Raw genomic sequence first — 22627 nt, forward strand, 5'->3', positions numbered from 1 at the left:
CCAAATTAAAAAAAAAAAAATGCTATGGCACTTTGTCTTGTTTAGAAAAAGTCTTCGGCTTAAGGTTTAAAATTTTTATGAATGCTTTCAAATGTTCATCGAAAAAAAAAAAAGAAGACACAAATCTTATATGATGTATAATGAAAGCAAAAAATGAATTTAAAATAAATTTGAATATTTTCAATTTAAACCCATTAAAAATAATGTAAAGGTTGTCTTAACTTATCTCTATTGAATGTAGCACAGTGTATCAAATCACTTGCATAGCTTTCCTTCTCTTGAATGTTGTTCTTCACTAAACATAAACGCATTTTAACATCAATACTTAAAAAAAGACATGTCAGAAAACGTGACAAAAGTATTATTGAAAAGTGTTTATTACAGTGATATTTAGAACGTTTATACAAGTGATAAACAAATGTTTTATTTTCTTTAAATAAAAGAAAATACTTATGTGGGAAACAAACTCATAATTTTTCACATGGACCCAGTGATATACTTTTTACATTACTTTTTCAGTTATGTTTCGAAGTTTTGTTTTCTTAAACCTGTCATTAGTACAGATGAAAAATAATGTAATTGAAATAGGAATTATTTTTTTCATTTATATTTGTAAGATATATTATTTTAAAACATTTTTAATATTGAAAATGTATGTTACCGCGGCTGAAAATATTTTGAAAAATTATGTCAAGGTAAAATGTCGTAAAAATAAAAAGACTAAAATAAGGAAACTTAATGTAACGAAACTTTAGAACAATGATAAAACTCTTAGTTTTCCACACTTCAAATTTTCTAATTCAAAAAGCACATATTTTTTGCTATTAGAAAAAAAAAATAATGTCACTAACTTATACTATATAAGCATTCTAATATGTAGAATAGAGCACTTGCAGAACTGAAACAGAATGAATTAAAAATCTTAAATGAAAATGCGGTACTCTCTGGGTTCTAGATTATTTAGAAATGACTATAACAATTTTTTTTCAGTTAAATGGTAAGAAATGAAATGCTGAGACAAAAAAATTCACTACACAAAAATTGACATACACTTTTAAAAACGTACACACATTCTTTATATTGTTTTAGGTTTCAATTGAGCGCTTCATTTTAATCGCTATCATAAAAAAAAAAAAAAAAAACACCACAAAGGTGTGGTAGATATTGGTCAATTGATGGATTATTTATTTTTCTCGAATATACAATCTTTAAGAATAAAGATGAAAAAAAATCCACAACACATTTTTAAATATATCAAATGAAACATTTGACGTTGCTAGTTTTTGTTGTGTATACTCCATAAATGAAGGAACACAGATATGAAAATATATATAAAGAAAAAAAAGGGATATGTATAACAAAATGAAAATATGAAATTGATTTTTTATCTTCTTAAATGTTTTGTTATTTTATTATATACGTGCGCGATTTTTTTAGAAACCAAAGTTGCTACAAAATTTAAAAACATAAGATATTTTATATCCTTTATAAATAACACATTGTTGCACAGAGAAAAAAAACGTGGCCTAAAAAAGAATAATAATATAAGGAAAATGGAAGTTCAGGAGAATTTATTTATTGACATAGGATCCAATTTGACTGATAAGATGTTTGATGGAATCTATAACAAGAAGAAGCATGAGAATGACCTACAATAGTAACAGGAAAAATAGGCCCACATTCGCACGTTGTTTGTGCATAAGTTACATATATATATGTAACTTGTTTATGTATATACAAGAACAAATAATACATATTTCATATATAAATCGATGCTTACACATTACATTTCAATTTCCTCCCTTTTCCTTGCTGATAACCGCATGTGCTATGCAACAGCGTTTTGAATAGAGCCAAGAAGAACAATGTTGAGAAGATTATAATAACATGTTGCTCTCTGGAAGACATTGATAAATCTCTGAAGATTTGTGAAACATACGGTTAAATTTTGCTGTTGTTATACCTATCAGAATAAAAATATTATTATATCCTTTGCTAATTTGTTTTCTAATTTGTTTTCTAATTTGTTTTCAAATATGTTTTCTAATTTCTTTTCTAATTTGTTTTTCTTTTTAATTTATTTTTAAAACAGATCCTGAGGGTAAGTTCCTTTTTCTAACTGCTGGCGTACACCCAACTAACTGCTATGAGTTTACTGAAAAAAATACTATTCAGGAAAAAGATAAACAAGCAAAAAAGGAGTATGAGCAATTTATTAACTATTTCAAAAATGGGAAAAATTTAGTGCCAGAAAATCAGAAGCCTGACGATGCTGTTGATGCGAAAGGGCATGCTTTAAATTCCACTAATGTTCAGACAAACAACGAAAAAAATAAAAATTCCAGTGAACCTTTAGGGAATGTGTTTAAAATCCCTGGTTTTTTGTATGACAAAAAGGATCAAAATTATTTAGAGAAATTGAAACAAAAAATAATAAATCATAGCAAGAGAATTGTATGTATTGGTGAAATAGGATTAGATTTTGACAGGTTATTTTTTTGCCCCCAATATATTCAAATTAAATATTTTATATATCAATTGAAATTAGTTGAAATGTTCAGACTACCAATTTTTTTGCATATGAGAAACTGTTCTGATATATTTTTTGAAATTCTGGAAAAATATAAACCATTAATTGAAGATGTAGGAGCAGTAGTTCATAGCTTTACAGACAAGGAGGAGATAATTGAAAAAATAAGCACTTACAAAAATGTATATATAGGGGTAAATGGTTGTTCCTTAAAAACTGTGGAAAATATAAATGCAGTGAAAAAAATACCCTTAAATCTTTTGTTATTAGAAACCGACGCTCCTTGGTGTTCCATAAAAAAAACCCATGCATCTTATCACTTCATTAAGGAAAAATATGAAAAACGGAATTACACCAACTTAAAAAAAATAAAAAATGTAATCCAATGTGATAACGAAACAATATTTAAGGAAAGGAATGAGCCCTATAATATTGTGTAATTAAAAAAAAAAAATAATAATGAACCCAAGAAATGTTCTTATATGCATATTATTTCATATGCATTCATTTGGGAAGGGGCATACATATATATATATATATATATATATATATGTAATACTCATTGCGGCTTAGTTCACAATTAAAAATTGAAATACATGTTCTGCTTCTAGTAAAGTACATTTTATTTCATACGCTTCGAGTCATTTGAAAAGTTACAAAGCATTTCAAAAAATGAATGTTCCTGGTGTGAATACATTGCTGAAAAAAAAAAAAAAAAGGAAAGTGGCGTTGTACTTTTTCATCAGCATTGGATTCCTCCGAATCTTCTATTTACATTTATTATTTTGCGTTTTGTTATATTGCTTTGCCATGTTTTGCTTTGTTTTATTTTTGGTGCTATTCTCTCACTGTTTCCACATGATGTTCTTATATATATAATGAATGTGTTTTTATTTGCATACACAGATAAGCACGCATAAAAAAAAAAAACAAATGATGTATATATATATATACATAGGTGCCATATATACATGAACTGAATTTGCAAATTCACCTTCGCAGAGATATAGCAGAAATCACATATAAGGTTAAAAGGACCAATATTCCGTTCGATGCATTTTGTGACAAGTAAGCAATTTTCCACCGAATATTTTGGGGTTACATGTTTACAATATATACACGCATAAATGTTAACAACATATTCGAGATCATTTGCCAAATTGTGCAATTGAGGAATTTTTTTTTTTTTTTTTTTTTTTTTTTTTTTTGTGTCATTCTTTATTTTGCTTAAATTTAGTTTAATTTTTTAAATGGCGAATATGAGTTTTTACGAGTGGAATACAATAATATATCACAACTACATATAGAGCAGTATGTCATATGCATATTTGACCTTTTTTTTTTTTTTTTTTTTTTTTCATGTATCACTCTAAAAAGAGTCAGATGTAACACCCTAAATTTGTTCAAAAAGCTACGGTAAAATATTTCATTTAAATATGATGTATACAAACATTTATGTTGTCCAAGGGGAAACAAAATAGTTGTAATATACCGTGAGCAGGAAAACAAACCAAAAAGGAGGAAAAGAAAAAAAAAGAGGAACAAAAAGAGAAAGAAAAAGAAAAATAGCATACGAAACACAAACAAACCTTTAAGACATTAAGGAACACGTCATAGGGAATAACATGGTGAATACTAAAGATACAACGAAGGATACAGTGAAGGCACACTTAGAAGCGGTAAATATATGCTCACCCTGAATTAAATTATTTCTCAAGCGTTATTTACTTTTGCGTGGATCATAAACTGCTACACACCTTTGCACATACTGTTTTGTCATATCCTCATCTCCTTTTCTTATCATTGATTCTTTATTTAACTTTAATTCCTTCCACTATATTGCTTATTTATTTAAAAACCTTTCCCCAAGATTCAAGAATGCAAGGAAAAAAAGGAGAAATACGTGAAATGCTTTAATAATTGGTATAAAAATAATTTCCTCAAAGGAGATTTAACACAAGCATGCGATGACTACTATGAGGATTATCAAATTTGTGTACTAGTAATAATTCTTAGACTAACTTCAAAAGTTCATCTTTTAAATGTGCCTACAATTTTTGTGTACCAATTTATTATGTATATATGTATGTATATATGTATGTATTTATGTATGTATGCATGCATGTGCTTATGATGTATACCATTTTTTCAGGTTTTCTTTTATATTGTGTATGTATGATGATAAATATCATTTCATTTTTTCTTCCAACAGAATGATCTTAATAAAAAAGGTCTGGGACACTTAACAAATTTGCAAAAGGAGAAATAAACAGAAAAAAGGTATCACGGCAGACATTTAACATTTTCCATGCACACATACAAAACATATATGAACTCTTACTCTTACACATATTTATGCTTGTAGAGAACAGAAAAATTTTGACCTTTTGCAATTCTAAATTTAAATTCTTTTTGTCTCATACATATTTTTTTTTTTTTTTTTTTTTTTTATCATGTTTAACCACACAGCCTTTTTACACATTTGATTATTTTGTCACTTGTCCATTTTATCTTTTTGCTATTTTGTTATTTTTCTCCATTTGTTTTTTTTTGCTTTAACTTTGGCAGCTACATACAGCTACCATACTTCAAAAATTATTTAAAAAAAAAAAAAAAATAATAAAATAAGTTCAATGATTTTTTTTTTTTTTTTTTTTTTTTTATTATTTTTATTATTATTATATTTTTTTTTTTTTTTTGACTATTTGGCTAATTTAATAAAATTTCATAATGTTAAAAATGCATTCATGAATGAAAAATAAATATGTCGAAGTTCGCCCGACATTGGTGACACTTTTTACATGGTGCTGCATGCCCTCGTGGCCTTCACGCCCAGAGTATTCACATATGTATATGTATATGTATGTATATATATATATATATTTTTCGCATTATTGCAATTACGATATACTATAAAAAGAGCTGAATGAATGAGTGCACATTTGAAAATGAAGGAGCTACATATATTAAAAAAATATAATCACACATAGGTAGGAAAAATAAATGTTAACGGAAGTGAAGCATGTAGTTACAAATGGAAATAAACAACTATCAATGAGAGTAGACAGAAATAAACATGGTGATGGTGCTGAGGGATGGGACTGAAACTATGAGAAGTAGACAAAATCAATGAACAGATTGTAAAAAATATGAGTTCACGTGAGTAATTTAAACAAAGATATGTACAAGGTTGCCTAGTTAAAAAAAAAAAAGGTGAGGAAAAAGGTGAGGAAAAAAGGTGAGAAAAAAGCACAAAATTTAAAAAATAATTAATTAATTCTTTATAATAAAAAAAGAAAAAGAAAAAAAGGATATAATAACAATGTTTATGATGATGAAGAACAAGACGGAGGAAAAAGAGTTTGAGTAAGAGAGATTGTAAAAGAATAGGTGTATTTGAAAATAGAGGAATTTTTTTAAAAAAAAAAAAGTTTATTTTGTCTACTAATAAATACTATACATACTGTTAAAAGATCCGTAATTTTCATGATCTCTTTTTTTTTTTTTTTTTTAAATTCTGAATGCAAAAAGGATATGTATCTCTTTCGGCTCTGTTTTGAACTGTTTAATTATAAATACAGATTTTCATATGTAGCTTAAAAAGAAAAAAAAGAAAGGGACCTTTTTTTTTTTTTCTTTTTATTCTCAAAAATATGCACACAAATGGGGGATGGGAGGAGGAGAGAAGAGAGAAAAGAGTTTTTTTTTTTGTCTTTGTATACATGTATATATATTTTCTCTATATATACTTATTTCTGAGATATTTCTCTTATGGTAACATTTTCCTAGTTAATAATTAATAAGACTTTTCCTTTTTTATTTTTTATATTATATGTTTTGTTCTACCCTTTTCACCCATGATAATTTTATTTTTTTTCTTTTTCTTTTTTCTTATCTATTTTTACATCATTACGATACTTCGATGTGCGTGAATTTATATACATGTACTGTTTTTACTATCTTCATAATTTTCATTTGAATTATTTGAATATATAAAATTCTTCTTATAATCTTTGTTCTTAGTCAAGTAATCAAATTTACTTTTTTCATCAGCAAATGGTATTCCCGTTTATTTAGTTATTACCAAAATTATTTTCTACGTGTATTTCATTATCCATAGAATTGTTATTATGGTTTTCCATAATGTGTGATAAATTATATTCATACATAAAATCAGGGTAGCCATTATGATACTGTTGCTGGGTAAACATGTTTAGCGGGTAATACATATACAAGTTATTTGGAATAGTTTGGTTGTTATATAAATAGTACAAATTCATATCCATGTTGTTCTTAAAAAAATTGTAATTTCCTACGTAAATATGAAAATGTTTAAAAGGGGAAATTAATGGAGGGGAAAAAAAAAAAAAAAAAAAAAAAAAAAGGCGATGATCATATTTGTGATGACGGAGAGAGGTGTCCATTTTGATAATGCACGGGTTTTGTTCATACACGAATGTTTACATGATAATACACGTCTGGAAAAGCGTTCTTACAAACGTGTGCAAACAGACGTGAATGCACTCATATATATACATACATATGTGCTATACATATATATACATACATATGTGCTATACATATGTGTACACAATGAGCGGATTGGGTGTGTATACCTATATTGTAATTGGGGGGAGGCATCATGGTGTTGTAGTTTCTAATTTTGAAAAAATCTTTTCTCGGTGTTGGATATTCAACAGGTTTATTCTTGTTGTACATTTTTTTCCCTTTTTCGTTCTTATCCTTTAAGGTTGCATTTTTCCTGTTATAAAACACATTCTAAAAAATGTTATTTAAAAAAAAAGAAAAAAAAAAAAAAAATGAGGAGTGCTTAGGTGTCTTTATGTTACTACATAAAAATATCACACATACATTGCCATTTTTCTTATTTTTCATTTTTTATTTATTTTTTTTGAAATATATATACCGAAAGAACCTTAGTAATTAAAGATGTGTTCGGAGGTAAATCTAACAATTCGCTTAATCGTTTCCTAATAATGTGGTGAGAGAGGGGGGAAAAAAAAAAAAAAAAAAAAAAACGATTCATTTATGTTCCTTGATTATGTGTGTATATACACAGCTTTTCTTAAATAGTTCATACTGATAAGAAAGACATATGTACGTGATACATTTTTGAAATACACTTTATATTTTTACGTTAAAATATTTTTGATATAATTTGAGTAGTTTTTCATCCATATTTTGAAGAAAATTTCATTTTCTCTTATGCACAACTGTATGCCTGATAGATCAATGAGATTGAATTCTTCTCCGATAGCCAAAAGAACCTAATGGGAAAGGAAATTTTAGAAAACAAAATTTGGACCACCAAAAATTAGAGGACAAAAGTTGGGTGAAAAACAGCTGCTTCTTTTAGTTGCTCTATTTATTTATTTGTTTGTTTCTTTATTTTTTTATTTTTCTCTTTTTTATTCCATTCTGCTCTATCTCTCTCTTCTTCTCCTCCTCGTAGTGCAAATCAGACGACAAACAAAATGTTGACGCTCAAAACAAGTACAATTGTTCTCATGAGAATTTTACCATTTTTTCCCAAATCAAATCAACAACATTGTCTCTAAAGGCGTGGTCATTTTTTATAATACAGATAAAGCCGTTTGGATAATCCTGAATTGAAGGAAATTTTTTTATTTTTTTAAGTATGTGTTGCACATTTTTTTTTTTTTTTTTTTTTTTTTTTTTTTGCATATAAAGGATATACATTGCATCCTTTCGGATTTGAAATTCATAATTTTTTTCCCAATTTTTTTTTTTAGTTTTCTGTTCTTTTCATTCCGTTTCTATTCTTTTTTTTTCCGTTCATCGAGTTGTACCTCGTAGAGGGGCTTGAAGGTGTGCTTAAACAGGTAGATATTGTAATATTCTTTGATAGACGATGGTGATTTCAGATATTTGTAGTTCCTGTGATGGGGAAAATAAATACACATGTACGGTTGTGTTGTTGTGTATATTTGCTTCCATCAGCATCGCGAGTTTTTTCTATTTCTTCCTTTTGATGTCATTTTAGGCTTTTTATTTTCTGCCCTTACTTGTAAAACTTCTCAATAGTGCTAAAGGTTTCCAGGGATATCAAACCGCTCAAGTGCTGCTCGCAATATTTTTTATTTTCTTTGTCAAACGAGAATGCCCACGAATTTTGCAGGTAATTTTCATTCTGCTTTGGAGGGGGATGAAAAAAAAAAAAAAACAAAAAAAACAAAAACAAAAAAACATACATATCCATGTAATATGTGACCCCACAAGCATATATATTTTGCGTACAAATTTATTCATGTTGATTACATTTACTGGTGGCCACTAGGGGTGCAAATACAGAAACACACTGGGGATTTCTTATCGTACATATATATATATATATATAGAATGACACATATATTAATTGTACATCTTAACTTTTTCATTTTATTATTTCATTTTTTTGTAACGGAAAATGTGAATGTTTTTCTTATTTTTACCTTATGCCTGTTCTTCTTAGAACCCTTTTTGGAATTCGCCTTAATCTTTTGATCCAGAGAATTTTTTTTTTGGGTGTTATTTTCTCCATGTGGATTGCTATTAATTAATTTATTTTCTGCACTATTACTGTTACGCACGTTGTTTTCATTACTATTGGAAGACTCCTTTGTATTTTTCTTGTGATTGTTANNTTTTTTTCTTTTATTAATTCGTTCTTGTTGTTGTTTGGAATTTAATAGTCGTTCCATTTTTTTTCTCTGATGTATTTTTTTTTGTGTTTCCTTTTTTATTTTCCTTATTCATTTCTTTTTTTTTTTTCCCACTTCTTTTCCATTGTCTGCATTTACTTTCTGCACATATTTGGCATTTCCATTTCCTGTAGCACTTCCAATAATGGTGACACATCCATATGTATCACTTCCCTTGGGTTCTTTGCAATCATCACATCTATTCTTTTGTTCTCTTTTCCCTTCTCCCTCTATTGTGGATATATCATTCTTTTCGACTAATTTACACCTTCCCCTAAGTGCAATGTTGTTGTTATTATTATTATCATCATCAACATCATCATCATTATTTTTATTCATATGATTTTCTTTCTGAATATTTTTTTTATTTTTCGGATTATTTTCCTTAATCCCTGATTTGTTATTCTTCACGCGTTCGCCCTTTTTGGCTATCTTATTTTCATCATTAGTAGACAAATCATAATTTTGGGGCTTTCCTTCTCTTTGCTTGCCCTTCTTTTTATCTTTCTGTTTATCTTTTTGCTTATCTTTTTGTTTTTTTTCTTTTTCAATTTCAGCTACTTCGATGTTGTTAATACATTCAAGATTTTCTTTCATTCTTTTTTTTTTTTTTTTTTTTTTTTTTTTTACAATCCAATATTGCTTAAATTTAAAAAAAAAAACAAAAACAAAAGAAAAACAGAGGGGTTCAAAAGTCTCGTGTGCAATGGATAAACGTAGACTCCAGCAAAAGAAAAATTAGACGCAATAATTGCAGACGAGGAAAAAGGTAAAAAAGTAAGGGTGCACAGATTGAACAGAATAAAACAAGAAAAAAAAAGGAAAAAAAACGGTGAAAAAAACGGTGAAAAAAAAGGGAAAAAAAACGGTAAAAAAAACGGCAAAAAAAAAACGGCAAAAAAAAAACGGCAAAAAAAAAGGCAAAAAAAAAGGCAAAAAAAAAGGCAAAAAAAAACGGAAAAACAAAACAAGAAAAAACAAGAAAAAAAATTCAGAAGCGTAGATTATTCAAAGCGCTATTTTTATGTACACATTATGAATGTGTATTATATTTGTCTAGCATGTTTTTTTTTTTTTTTTTTTTTTTCTTCACATGTACATAAAAGTATACATTTATGCATATAAATTTTACCTCATGTAGAGATGCAAACAAAAACTGTACGTAAAAATATATACACAAATACAAGAAAAAGTACACTTTTTGTCAAAAGCATAAAATATATAAACATGTGTTTGTGCACCTAAGTATATATCTAAGCAACATTCAAATGTGTGTATGACGTATGTTACAAATGATTTTTTTTTTTTTTTTTTCTGCTCCCCCCTTTATCTTTGTCATACAACTTGTGTAAACATGTAAGACAATGAAATTTTTTGTAGATTAGGAGATGAAAAAAAAAAAGGAATTTAAATAGAGATAAACAAAATGATCAAAAGGAAAGAATAATTCTTTTATTAAGTTGCTTCAAAAAAAAAAAAAAAAAAAGGATGTCTGTGGGGGTAAATATTAAAACGAAAATATATATATATATATATATTTTTCTCTTTTTTAACACAAATCTATGTTTCAAATATGTTTATGTAACTGTGTTCATAAACGATATATATGTGAATGGTTATGCACGTGAAAAAATGTTGTAAAAATTGGATACATAAGTTAGCTGATCCGCTGGTAAAAGATAAGAAGTTGAATGCCTACGTTTCGAATTTCTATGAAAATAAGTGGGTACATATGCAGTAACAGTAACAGGAGCATATATACATGCATAGATACATACATGAATTAACACGTACCTTCAAAAGCTGCAAAGAATTAAAGTACGAATTTTCTTTTAACATATGAATTGGCAACATGTAGGTGAAGCATATGTATATGCGTTCTTGTCGTGTATATAAAAAATGTACATAGGCTGGAAATGCTTCTGGAGACATGAACTCCTGTTGTGTGCATATGGCTTACATATATCCACACATATTAGCAAAGTTAAATGCTCTACAAGAACATGTATACATTACATAGCACATACAGGGTAATTTTGTTCGTTCGTTCGTTCGTCCGTTCGTCCGTTCGTCCGTTCGTTTGTTAATTCTTCCCCTGGGCAAGTCGTTCTCTAGCACGTTCAATTGCACTTATGTAGCGTAGATATATAAAAATACATTTGCATAGAGGTGTAATGAAAAATTCACACGTGGGCTTGTAAAAAAAAAAAAAAAAAAAAAAAAATTCAATTTAAAGAAGTTTAAAAAACAAAAAATGAAAAAATGTATAAAATGATGGAAATAAAAGGATGTGAAATAAAAGGATGTGAAATAAAAGGATGTGAAATAGAATGGTATAAAACAAAATGTGAAATAAAAGGATGTGAAATAGAATGGTATAAAACAAAATGTGAAATAAAAGGATGTGAAATAGAATGGTATAAAACAAAATGATGTAAAACAAAATGATGTAAAACAAAATGATGTAAAACAAAATGATGTAAAACAAAATGATGTAAAACAAAATGGTATAAAAAAAATGCTATGAAAAAAAATCGTTTGAAACAAAATAAAATTTCTGCGCCTGTAAATGTAAAAAAGTAGGAAAGTCATGAATATTGGGTTTTGCATTGGGTATACTATTAAGGGCAGGTGCATATGTTCGTGACACTGTACGACTAAGTGTACGTATTTGTAAGTTGCATAAAAGCACGTTTCTTATGTACTTTTCAATTCCTTATTTTTTACGTACTTTTTTCCATTGCCACATTTCATAGGCATACTTCTCTAACACTTTACACTTTCTAGGGCCCTTAAGCAATTGCACTTTGCATGTCAAAATTGCCTTAGTGTAATGTGTCGAGTAGATTATGCCAAGGTGCTTAAGCGATGTCATTCATATTATATATATATATATATATATATAATGTATAAAATAGATATAATAAATGTGAAAGGGATATACGCAAAAATGTTACGTGTATGTTAGAATTTGGAAAGGCAAGAAAAAAAAAAAAAAAAAAAAAAGCCTCAAAAACTTTATGTACGTTTATATATTTGCTTATAAAGAGAAAAAAAAAAAAAAAAAGGAAACTCTACTATGAGAAAACAGTATAGGGAGAAAAAAAAAAAAAAAAAAAAAAAAAAAAAATAAAAAAAAAAAAAAAAAAAAAAAAAAAAAAAAAAAAAAAAAAAAAAATAAAAAAAAAAAAAAAAAAAAAAAAAAAAAAAAAAAAAAAAAACCTAAAAAAATTTATGTAAGTTTATATATTTGCTTAAAAAAAAAAAAAAAAAAAAAAAAAGGAAACTCTACTATGAAAAAAAAGTATAGGGAAAAAAAAAAAAAAAAAAAGGAAACTCTACTATGAGAAAACAGTATAGGGAGAAAAAAAAAAAAAAAAAGGAAACTCTACTATGAGAAAACAGTATAGGGAGAAAAAAAAAAAAAAAAAAAATCACAATGTTTACGTGATTTTATACAGCATGACATAGTAAAAGGCATAATGATGAGAGTTAGTCCAATATGCATATTTGTTAAATCATACAAGATTGAATTAACATGATGGTGCAAAGTTTGGCTCATAAAAAACGTGATGAATAAAAAAAGTGAACATGTACCCTTGCATATGTAAGCATATATACACACGTACCTACAAGTGTTTGTATGGTTGAATGCATGCATATATACGTACATACATGCATACATAGAACTTACATGCATGCATAGAACTTACATGCATACATAGTACTTACGTGCATACTTACGCACATACACACACACAAATGCTTTTAAAGGCGAACAAGACCCTGCACGATTTCCCATTTCATCCCTACTGGTTTGGGCTGAAACCCAACATGAAAAATGTACTTGACGACAACGCTATATTTAGCTGCATGGAGGAATTTTACTCGTTTCGATTTTCAAACATTAGTAGTTTTAATTTATTAAATTTAAGTCACTCCAACAATAATTATGTGAATGTATGGTTTGACAATTTGGACAATTTAATTAAATGTCTTAAAATTAAGTATTCATCAAACAAGTCAAAGATTTATTTATACGAAAAATACCTTCATGAGAAATATCCAATAAATGACACATTTGATTATAAAAACCCGCGCCAATTTTACTAGCTAGGAATGATATGAGACTGTGCATACATGTGTAAATATTTATAGAACTTTTCACATAGTTGCACTTTTTTTAAGCAATTCTTCTCTTGCCCCTTTTTTGCACATATTTCGAGCAATTATTATTTGCTAAAATTTTACCTGAACCACCAGCTAAGGAAAAAATGTGAAAATTGCATGAACGGCAAGGGAAAAAAATACATCATACAAAAATGCACAAAAATATAGAGAAGAAGGAACAGGGAAATACATACGAACAAGTTAGACTAGCTGAGATACAAGAGCTGAGGATACTTGCAATAGAAGAATACAAGGAATATATAAATTTAATCAAAAATACAGAATTACAACAAACAAAATTGCAGCTGAATTGGTCTAAATTTCATTTATTTTATGAACAAAATAAGTTCGACACATTTGGTTCTTTTGTACAAGGGGATTGTCGTAAGAACAGGGAAAATAATCTTGAATGGGTGGAAAAAAAAAAAAAAAAAAAAAAAAAAAAAAATTATTCGAATTATAAATCCATTGAAGATGATTTAAAAATAATTAAACAAAAGGAAAAACAAAATGACTGTTATTATTTTAAAGCACACCATAACAACAATAATAACAAGCAATTCATTTTACACATTTTAAAAGAAATTCCCAATGCAGTGGAATTATACATAAACATTAAAATTGAGACAATTAATAAAATAAAAAATCGCATATTAACCGATATGAACCATTTTTGCAAAACCAGATTGAATAAAATTATTTTCCTAATACTCCTGAGTGAAATAAAATTAAATAATTTACAAATTCGTCAAAAGGATGTTAATCATGAGGAAAATAATTTAAATATATCCTTGACAAAAAATATAATTCTTTTTTGTCAAAAACTTGTTGAAGAAATTACAAAAAATTTAATTCCTTTTTTCTTTTCATTCAATATATTTTCATCCCCTGATTATTTTAATTATCACTTTGAACATTTCCACCAACTTGTGGAGAATATTGGACACATTTCTTAAGCTCACTTCACTCACCTTGCGACTCTTGTGTGGTGGGCGTTAAACACTGTGGGGGTTAATTCATATACCCCTCCATGGCAAGACGAGGGGTTTTTGCTTATGCACACATATGTATATATTAAGCATGTACATATATATGCACGTACATATATATATATATATATATATATGAATATATATAATTTCTCTCCCACCGCGTCTCGCCTGCTTTATTACATACATTTTCACCCCAAGGGGTTCGTAAAAACGGTTTACTACAAAATAGAACTCCCTACGCAGGATTTGTTTCGTTCTGTTCCGCTCTGTTCACTTGTTCGTTTCTTTATTTGGATGTATGCTTTTTCTTTTTTTAAGTGCTTACTTTTCTTGGTAGTTTTTTTTTTTTTTTTTTTTTTCTCCCTTTTAAACATAAAAGAGTTTGCTGTAATGCAGTTGAGAAAAAATGCTCTCGCGTGGATGCGGAAGCATCAACAGATGAATATTATTTATATTTATACAATATATTTTTGCACATATATATATAATATATTGTATATATATGTACATATATATATATTTATGTGTTTACTTTTGCATATATTGTAGATCATAAAAGTACTGCACGACATCCTCGAATACATAATGGGTAGGAAACATTTGCATGTACATGCAAGTTTTCATGGGCACATGTAATTATATGTATTCCTTTTTTTTTTTTTTTTTTTTTTTTAAAAAAGCACCTGATAGAATGCTGCACACATAAAGAATAAACACATACGACAAAAATGAGCTTGCTGCAAGTACCTTTTTTAAGCTCCAGATGGCATGAAATTATTAATATCCTGTAAAAGAAAAAAAATTTGGGATCAAAGAGAATATTGAATCGAAAAGGGGGAAACCATAGAAATAATTGGCTTTCATTCCCTTTTTAGAATACGAAGAAAGGATAGGAAGGGAAAGTTTTAGAAAATGCAAAAAAGCATAAAAAGGAAAAAAAAAAAAAAAAAAAAGTACAAAAAACTGTGTGAAAAATGCAAAAACGGTGAAACAAAAAATCGCTGCAAATTTTGTAAATAGTTATGTATAGTATATGAAAGAAAAAAAACAAAAATATATATGTATATGTATATATATATGTATACATAATATGTATAATATGTATATATATGCACATTTATGTACATATATACATGCACATCCACATAAAAATATATGAATCACAAAACAGTTTACGCGGCCTTTTTTTTCACGATTGTAGCTAACTTTTCGAAAATCTTCGTTGACGAATTTGTTCTTTTAAAAAACAAAAAAGTTACATCCCTTAGTCTGTGTAGGACAGGTGCTTATTACAGAACAGGAGAAAGAGGACTTTATAAAACGATACATCAAAAACGTAGAATAACGAGGAACATTTTTTTCAAATTAAATCTTCCTGGAGGAAAAACACACCTTTATCGAAAACACGTCGTAGAAAGGAATTTTTTCGCCAATAACACCTTTACCATGAGTAAAGATCAACCCTTTGTGGTAATATAGAAAAGACACACAGGAGGTGTCCATAGATTTATTCGGTGTGCAAGCCAACGGGACCCTGTAACGTATCGACGTGGGGGTTTCCTAAAATGTCTAAAGAAAAAAAAAAAAAAAAAAAATCCGTTATTTTTTCCCTATTTTTCCCAATTTTTTTTTTTAAGATATTTATGCTTGGAGGGCCAGGAAGCGGAAAGGGAACACAGTGCAAATTAATTCAAGAAAAATTTAACTTTGTTCATATTAGCGCTGGTTCGTTTTTATTTACTGTATTACGGATTTGTTTTGCCAACTTGTTTGCCAATTTGTTTGCCAACTTGTTTGCCAACTTGTTTGCCAATTTGTTTGCCAACTTGTTTGCCAATTTGTTTGCCAACTTGTTTGCCAATTTGTTTGCCAACTTGTTTGCCAATTTGTTTGCCAACTTGTTTGCCAATTTGTTTGCCAACTTGTTTGCCAATTTGTTTGCCAACTTGTTTGCCAATTTGTTTGCCAATTTGTTTGATTCTTTGTTATCCCCCCCCCCCCTTTCTCGGTTCATATCACCTTTTTAATTCGCGCCATTACATTGCTCCTCACACATTTGCACGAATTTTTTTTTTTTTTTTTTTTTTTCTCCAAGGGGATTGCTTGAGGGAATACTTAACAAAGTGCGAGAAGGGAGAAGTAGACACAAAACACCAGACCATAGTTGAGGACTGCATAAATAATGGTTCGAAAGCAAAATAAGAGTTATTTCTAGAAAAGAGTTTTATGTGGTGCTCATTTCTTTATGCGCAAAATTCATATTTATGTGCATGTTCGTGATTTTCCTGTGTTGTATGTCCACTTAAAGAAGGGGACAGTGTCGAAATAATTGTGTAGAAAAAAATAGCTCGTGAGATTTTTGGGCGTTCTGCAGATAAGATGCTGCACTCACAAATGTTTCACCCCCTTGTGGCACCTTCGTATTGCAGGAAATATTGTTCCGGTGCACATAACACTAGAACTGATGAAAATAAAAATGAAAAACGAGATTGAAAAAAGAAAGAAACAAGAAGAAGAAAAAGAAAGTGATCCGGAGAAAATGCCTGAACATGTGGGGAAGAAAAGCTTTTCATTTGACGCCTTGGATGAAAATGTCAAGTTAAAAAATGCAAATATGGAACATTGTCATGACAAATTGAGATATGAAAATTGCATATACGAAAGTAAACAAGTACAAGAAATATTAAAAAAAAACAAGTTCGAACAAAAGGCAAAATACAAATTTATAATTGATGGGTTCCCAAGAAATTACGACAATTTTGAAGGATGGATGAATGTGATAGGAAATTATGCTTATGTCCATTTGTGCCTTTTTCTTTATTGCGACGAAGACACTATGATTAAGAGGTGCATGAATCGTGGACTAATGTGCGGTAAGCAGGGAGTGACACTGGGTCGATTAATTCATTCATTCGTTTTTTTTTTCTCGTTTACTCGGGATGGTGGGGCGTTGTGCTGGCTTATTATTACTCTATTTTGTTTTACTCTATTTTGTTTTACCCTATTTTGTTTTACTCTATTTTGCTTTACTCTATTTTGTTTTACTCTATTTTGTTTTACTCTATTTTGTTTTACTCTATTTTGTTTTACCCTATTTTGTTTTACTCTATTTTGTTTTACCCTATTTTGTTTTACTCTATTTTGTTTTTCTTTTCCAACCGGCTTGCCCCTTTCTATTGCACGTACAGGCAGAGTAGACGACAATATGGACACACTCAGAAAACGATTTGAAACACATAAAAACGGATGCATGCCCATTATAAATATTTTTATAAATGAAAGTAAATGCATCTTCATAAATGCCAATAAAAACATTGAAGATGTTTGGAAGGACATACAGTATGTATTTACGAATATGTAGCAACAAAATATTCCCCAGTTGGTGACGGAATGTAAGGCAGTTCTAGCCATGCAAGGGGTGTCTGCCATGCTTGCGCTTTGCAGGTTTCCATTCCCCACTCCGTGCGTTCACGTATCGATTTTACGTATCAATTTTACGTATCGATTTTACGTATCAATTTTACGTATCAATTTTACGTATCAATTTTACGTATCAATTTTACGTATCAATTTTACGTATCGATTTTACGTATCAATTTTACGTATCAATTTTACGTATCAATTTTACGTATCAATTTTACGTATCAATTTTACGTATCAATTTTACGTATCTCCTCCCCCCCCCCTTAAGGAGAAAACATTTGAATAACTTTTTAATTTCTCAAAAATAAATATCTATGTCTTTAAATTTTATTGTTATGTTGTTCGAATAGCTTACATCTTTCAATTTATAGCTTTTTTTTTTTTTTTTTTTTTTTTTTCAACTACCTATCCCGATACATTTGTGTGTTACCCCTAACCCTTCCCCTTCTTTGTGACGAACTTTGGATTACGTTAAATTTGATGTGTTTTTATACATGCATTACACACTTGTGTGTTGTATTTATATGTACACTTTTATTATTATTTTTTTTTTTACAAGAAAAGAATCATGCACATTCGCATAAACACAAAATTTTACCCTCCGCAGGATATACACTTCTAAATATGGTAAAATATTTTTGTGCCTACACATGTTACACAAGTAGCCAATATGCCTATATATTATCCTCACCAGTTTTGTCAATTTTTTTTTTTTTTTTTTTTTTTAATTACCTTTTTAGTTTGTTAAAAAGGTAAAATGATTAAGAAAATGTTTCTGAGCTTATTCATCCCATCTTATCTCTTTACAGACAAAAAATGGATACACATAAAAATGTGGACATGCAATTGTTCACAAAAATGTAACAGACTTTGTAGTAAATTTAAAGCAGGGTAAATAGAAAAATGAAACCCCTTTTCGGGTATGAGGATCCTCACATATCTCTTTCCCCCCACTTGCTATTATAGAAAAAAAAAAGAAAAAAGGAAAAGACAAAATTTAGGAAAACTTCGACTTCTTTTTGGCTAGCTTTTTTAACCTTTATATTATTTTATATTATTTTATATTATTTTATTTTATTTTATTTTTTTTTTCTTTTTCCCTTAACTGTTCAGGTGAAAAAATGTTACGTTCAGGTTGTATGCACAAAAAATAATGGCCAGCGAGATTAACAAAAAAAAAAAAAAAAAAAAAAAAAAAGGAACAATGAGCATGTAAAAGCACATGCATGTCTGTTGATATTTAGATCTGTATGCACAATAAAATATATAAGCAAATGTACATACAGACAAAAGGGTTAATTTGGATGATCGAAAGTGAAGAGAAAAAATAAAAGGATCAATGTTTGGGATAAAAAAAAAAAAAAAAAAAATAGTGTGTGCAAGCGGGTATTAACGTAAGTTCATATATATATATAAGCACATGTATATATGTGTGCAGTACTTGCATGCAGAGCAAATTCGGGGAACACACGGAAGGGTCTGCCCTTCATCATCACCCTCGACCATTTTCTTGAAAGGCCAATTCGACATCATCTCACCTGTTCTGATTAACGTAACTATGGGATGGATGATGCTGCTTAACCATTGCTGCTTAACAACTGCTAGGATGGATAACCTCTGGTGCAGAAAAACCCCAGGTGGGAAAGGAGAGACGTGCTCATAATATGTGAGGCGCGGAGACATAGGATTGTTCATAAAATTTTTGGCCAGCCTTGTTGGTCTCGCGCCAATGGTAGAGGAAATTTTTAAAAAGCTCAGTGCGCTGCTCGTGGTTTAAATTCAAGTAGTTGCTGAGTTGCTGGTTAATTTCTTCATCCGAATTGATTATGAAAGGGTTGCTTTCCCGATCATCTGAATGTGACTTATTAAAAAAGTTGTTTTTGTTTTTGTTTTTTAATCCATTTTCAAGTTCATCAATTTTGCAGTGCAATAATGTCTTATCACTTAACAAAACATTTTTTTCGTTTTCAATTTTTGAATTTTCTAAGCGTAAACCATCAATTTGATTTACTAAGACAATTTTTTCATTATTTAAAATTTCAATTTGTTTTCTCAAATCATTAATTTCTTTATTTAAATTAAATTCATTTTGTGCAATTTTTCTTAATTGTTGATTTTCATTTACAACTTTATTCATTTCCATTTCTAAGCTATTATTTAAATCAATTAATGTCTGCACATTTTTGTTTAAATTTGTTATAGTTCCTTCAGAACTATTTTTCACTCGATCAAATTTTTCATCATATGTAATTATAATATTTCTTAATTCTTCAATTTTTATATGACTATTCTTTTCTCTTTTTAATGTCTCTTTTAGCAAATCGGACACTTTATTGTAGCTAATACGAATTTTATTTATTTCTTCTGTGCTTTTTTTTCGATTTCTTTTTAAACATTCACAGTAGCTTAACAGCTCTTGAAATAGATATACGATATCTTTTTTTTTTTCTGAAAAACATTGGGATGATATGTGCAAATGCTCCAAACTGTTATCATTATTCCCTCCTACCTTGCCGTTCATAATGCTGTTATTTTGTAGAAGGTTCAAAGAACTTAAGCTCGGAGTGTTGAAATTGTTTCCTTGCAAAGTTAGACTACTGCTCACGCTGCAGCAGCTATTCACAGTGTTAACAAGGTTATTGCTTGCACTGATGCAGTTGTTTGCATCGCACATGCTACGATCCACTTCTCCAGAATTGTAATCCGTCCCTCCAACTGTATATTCAGCTCCTCCAGCAATGTTATTGGTGAAAGAGACAAGGGACGTACTCAAGTTAGCGTTGTTCTGATTCATGGTAGACTTCCCATTGTTAAGAGAAAGCAAAGTGTCTTGTGTCTTCCAAATGGTTCCAGAGAAATTCCCTATTTTTCTCTGATCAGTATTTGCTGTCCATGTGCTATGGTTCCGTAAATTATTATTTAAGGAATATTCGTCAATCCCATTTTGAACAATTTTATTTTCAATTTCTTTTTTTTCATTACTTGCGTTTATCGAATTTTTTTTCGGGGTGAAAAACACAGCTTGCTTCATAAGGTAGTAATTTTTTTTATTATCACTATTGCACGCGTTCATGTTTTCAAGATGTACAGTGCTCTTGTGGGTTCTACTTTGCTGCTTTGGCGATTTTTCACTTGGTCCGTTTGGGTATTTTTCACTCGCCCCGTTAGGATGTTTTCCAGGCTTGTCAGGTGTCCGGTTTATCAATTTATCTCCCGATTTGTCATTCCACTTAGGACTTAAATTTCCATGAGTGGTAGCAATAAAAGGATTGTTAGAAAAAATCGTCACTTTAGCTACGCCTTCTTCAATAGAATTTCTTGTGTTCGTGTCGATATGTCCGTCTGTTAGAAGATCCGCATTAATGCAAGTTTTGTTTTTCTCAATTTTTTTTTCACAGTTTTGGACCCCCTTTAGATTTTCCTGCTCTGCCTTCCCTTCAGTTTCGCTTTCGGTTTGGTTTTTATTTTTTAACAAATGAAACGCATCGCTCCAAATGGCCTTTCGGGAGCTTTCTTCCAGGGTTTTTGATCTGTTTATGTTAGGCTTCGTTAAACTGTGGTTGGCTTCAATATTTTGGAGTAATTTATTATCGTTCTTTTTTTTTTCTGACTCGTTAAATTCCATTCTTTAAACGAGTTGCAAAATTTGCACATTCGTGCTTTTTTTTTTTTTTTTTTTTTTTTTACTTTTATTTACTTTTATTTATTTTATTTTGTTTCACCTCGCTTCATATCGATGCACTTGTTTTATTTTTTCTTTTTTTTTTTTTTTAACAAGTTTGCAACAAGTTCAGTGCCAGAGGTCTTCGCAAGGTGTGTGCCTTTTCCCAAGTGAGGAGCTGCGGTTGTGCACATGCATACATGGTGGTGCTTCAAATGAATGCAGAACCACGAGAAAAGGTAGCTTTGTGCATTCAATGGGATATGGTTGTAAAGGGAAGAAAACAACTAGAAGATAAGAACAGACATGTCGGAATTAAGCAAGTTTACACATGAGAACGTATAAGTGTGACGAAAAAATATCCCCCCAAAAAAAAAAAAAAAAAAAAAAATATATATAATGTAATGCAACACAAATATATACCTTTCTGCTTATCCCCTTATCCCAAAAAAAAAAAAAAAAAAAAGAGTAAAAAAATTAAGCCAATTCACTGTTTTGTCCTTATATATATTTGCTCCCTTTTTCTTCAAAAGTTTTAATTAAAAATGTATTCAGTTGGGAAGTGTATACACGATTCATATGCGTTTCATGTTTTTCCAATTTATATTTTTTATTTAAGTTTATTCATTACTCATTATTAATTATTCATTATTTATTACTTTTTATTACTTTTTATTGTTTTTTTTTTTTTTTTTTTTTTTTTTTTTTTTTGGCATTACTTTTCAACAGAGATATAATACTTATTTTTTCTCATCCCCTGTGTAAATGATGACTAGACCTACCCTTTTGATTTTTGTCTAATTAGATCCATTCACTGATCTTCCTAGTCAACCCTTTATTAGCTCGTTTGATGGTTCCTTTGTTATGTTTTTTTTTCAAGTCCCAATATATGCACACATAAGTTTGTTCACATGAACATTCGGTCACTGTTGCATGAACATTCGGTCACTGTTGCATGAACATTCGGTCACTTTTGTATGAACATTCGGTCACTGTTGCATGAACATTCGGTCACTTTTGTATGAACATTCGGTCACTTTTGCATGAACATTCGGTCACTTTTGCATGAACATTCGGTCACTTTTGCATGAACATTCAGACACTTCTAAACGCACATGTATGTACACAC

At 29.3% G+C, this 22627-nt stretch overlaps 6 protein-coding genes across 6 annotated transcripts, besides 8 other annotated features; 5 read left to right on the forward strand and 1 right to left on the reverse strand.

The window, feature by feature from the left end:
* Positions 1 to 1370: 1370 nt before the first annotated feature.
* On the forward strand, positions 1371 to 3602 carry PGO_020310 (TatD-like deoxyribonuclease; the record flags this gene model as incomplete). Its single annotated transcript, XM_028685851.1, has 4 exons — positions 1371 to 1657; positions 1840 to 1940; positions 2093 to 2966; positions 3533 to 3602. 4 exons carry the CDS (start codon positions 1371 to 1373, stop codon positions 3600 to 3602), a joined length of 1332 nt encoding a protein of 443 aa, XP_028541652.1.
* A 553-nt stretch (positions 3603 to 4155) lies between these two features.
* On the forward strand, positions 4156 to 4799 carry PGO_020320 (hypothetical protein, conserved; the record flags this gene model as incomplete). Its single annotated transcript, XM_028685852.1, has 3 exons — positions 4156 to 4209; positions 4401 to 4532; positions 4743 to 4799. 3 exons carry the CDS (start codon positions 4156 to 4158, stop codon positions 4797 to 4799), a joined length of 243 nt encoding a protein of 80 aa, XP_028541653.1.
* A 1804-nt stretch (positions 4800 to 6603) lies between these two features.
* Positions 6604 to 6842: a sequence feature (contain untaranslatable codon;~hypothetical protein, conserved).
* Positions 6843 to 7146: 304 nt separating this feature from the next.
* Positions 7147 to 7309: a sequence feature (contain untaranslatable codon;~hypothetical protein, conserved).
* A 148-nt stretch (positions 7310 to 7457) lies between these two features.
* Positions 7458 to 7521: a sequence feature (contain untaranslatable codon;~hypothetical protein, conserved).
* A 166-nt stretch (positions 7522 to 7687) lies between these two features.
* Positions 7688 to 7818: a sequence feature (contain untaranslatable codon;~hypothetical protein, conserved).
* Positions 7819 to 8071: 253 nt separating this feature from the next.
* Positions 8072 to 8155: a sequence feature (contain untaranslatable codon;~hypothetical protein, conserved).
* Positions 8156 to 8361: 206 nt separating this feature from the next.
* Positions 8362 to 8449: a sequence feature (contain untaranslatable codon;~hypothetical protein, conserved).
* Positions 8450 to 8577: 128 nt separating this feature from the next.
* Positions 8578 to 8702: a sequence feature (contain untaranslatable codon;~hypothetical protein, conserved).
* Positions 8703 to 9003: 301 nt separating this feature from the next.
* Positions 9004 to 9252: a sequence feature (contain untaranslatable codon;~hypothetical protein, conserved).
* Positions 9253 to 13014: 3762 nt separating this feature from the next.
* On the forward strand, positions 13015 to 13365 carry PGO_020340 (hypothetical protein, conserved; the record flags this gene model as incomplete). The annotated part of the gene is made up of 1 exon (XM_028685853.1): positions 13015 to 13365. One exon carries the CDS (start codon positions 13015 to 13017, stop codon positions 13363 to 13365), a length of 351 nt encoding a protein of 116 aa, XP_028541654.1.
* Positions 13366 to 13574: 209 nt separating this feature from the next.
* On the forward strand, positions 13575 to 14378 carry PGO_020350 (hypothetical protein, conserved; the record flags this gene model as incomplete). Its single annotated transcript, XM_028685854.1, has 1 exon — positions 13575 to 14378. One exon carries the CDS (start codon positions 13575 to 13577, stop codon positions 14376 to 14378), a length of 804 nt encoding a protein of 267 aa, XP_028541655.1.
* Positions 14379 to 15569: 1191 nt separating this feature from the next.
* Positions 15570 to 17775, forward strand: PGO_020360 (UMP-CMP kinase; the record flags this gene model as incomplete). Its single annotated transcript, XM_028685855.1, has 5 exons — positions 15570 to 15881; positions 16052 to 16139; positions 16510 to 16599; positions 16844 to 17287; positions 17603 to 17775. The coding sequence occupies 5 exons, from the start codon at positions 15570 to 15572 to the stop codon at positions 17773 to 17775; spliced, it is 1107 nt and encodes a 368-aa protein (XP_028541656.1).
* A 1719-nt stretch (positions 17776 to 19494) lies between these two features.
* Positions 19495 to 21462, reverse strand: PGO_020370 (hypothetical protein, conserved; the record flags this gene model as incomplete). The annotated part of the gene is made up of 1 exon (XM_028685856.1): positions 19495 to 21462. The coding sequence occupies one exon, from the start codon at positions 21460 to 21462 to the stop codon at positions 19495 to 19497; it is 1968 nt and encodes a 655-aa protein (XP_028541657.1).
* Positions 21463 to 22627: the final 1165 nt, after the last annotated feature.

This window comes from Plasmodium gonderi, assembly GCF_002157705.1.
Source record: "Plasmodium gonderi DNA, contig: Chr02, whole genome shotgun sequence".
NCBI classification, from domain to species: domain Eukaryota; phylum Apicomplexa; class Aconoidasida; order Haemosporida; family Plasmodiidae; genus Plasmodium; species Plasmodium gonderi.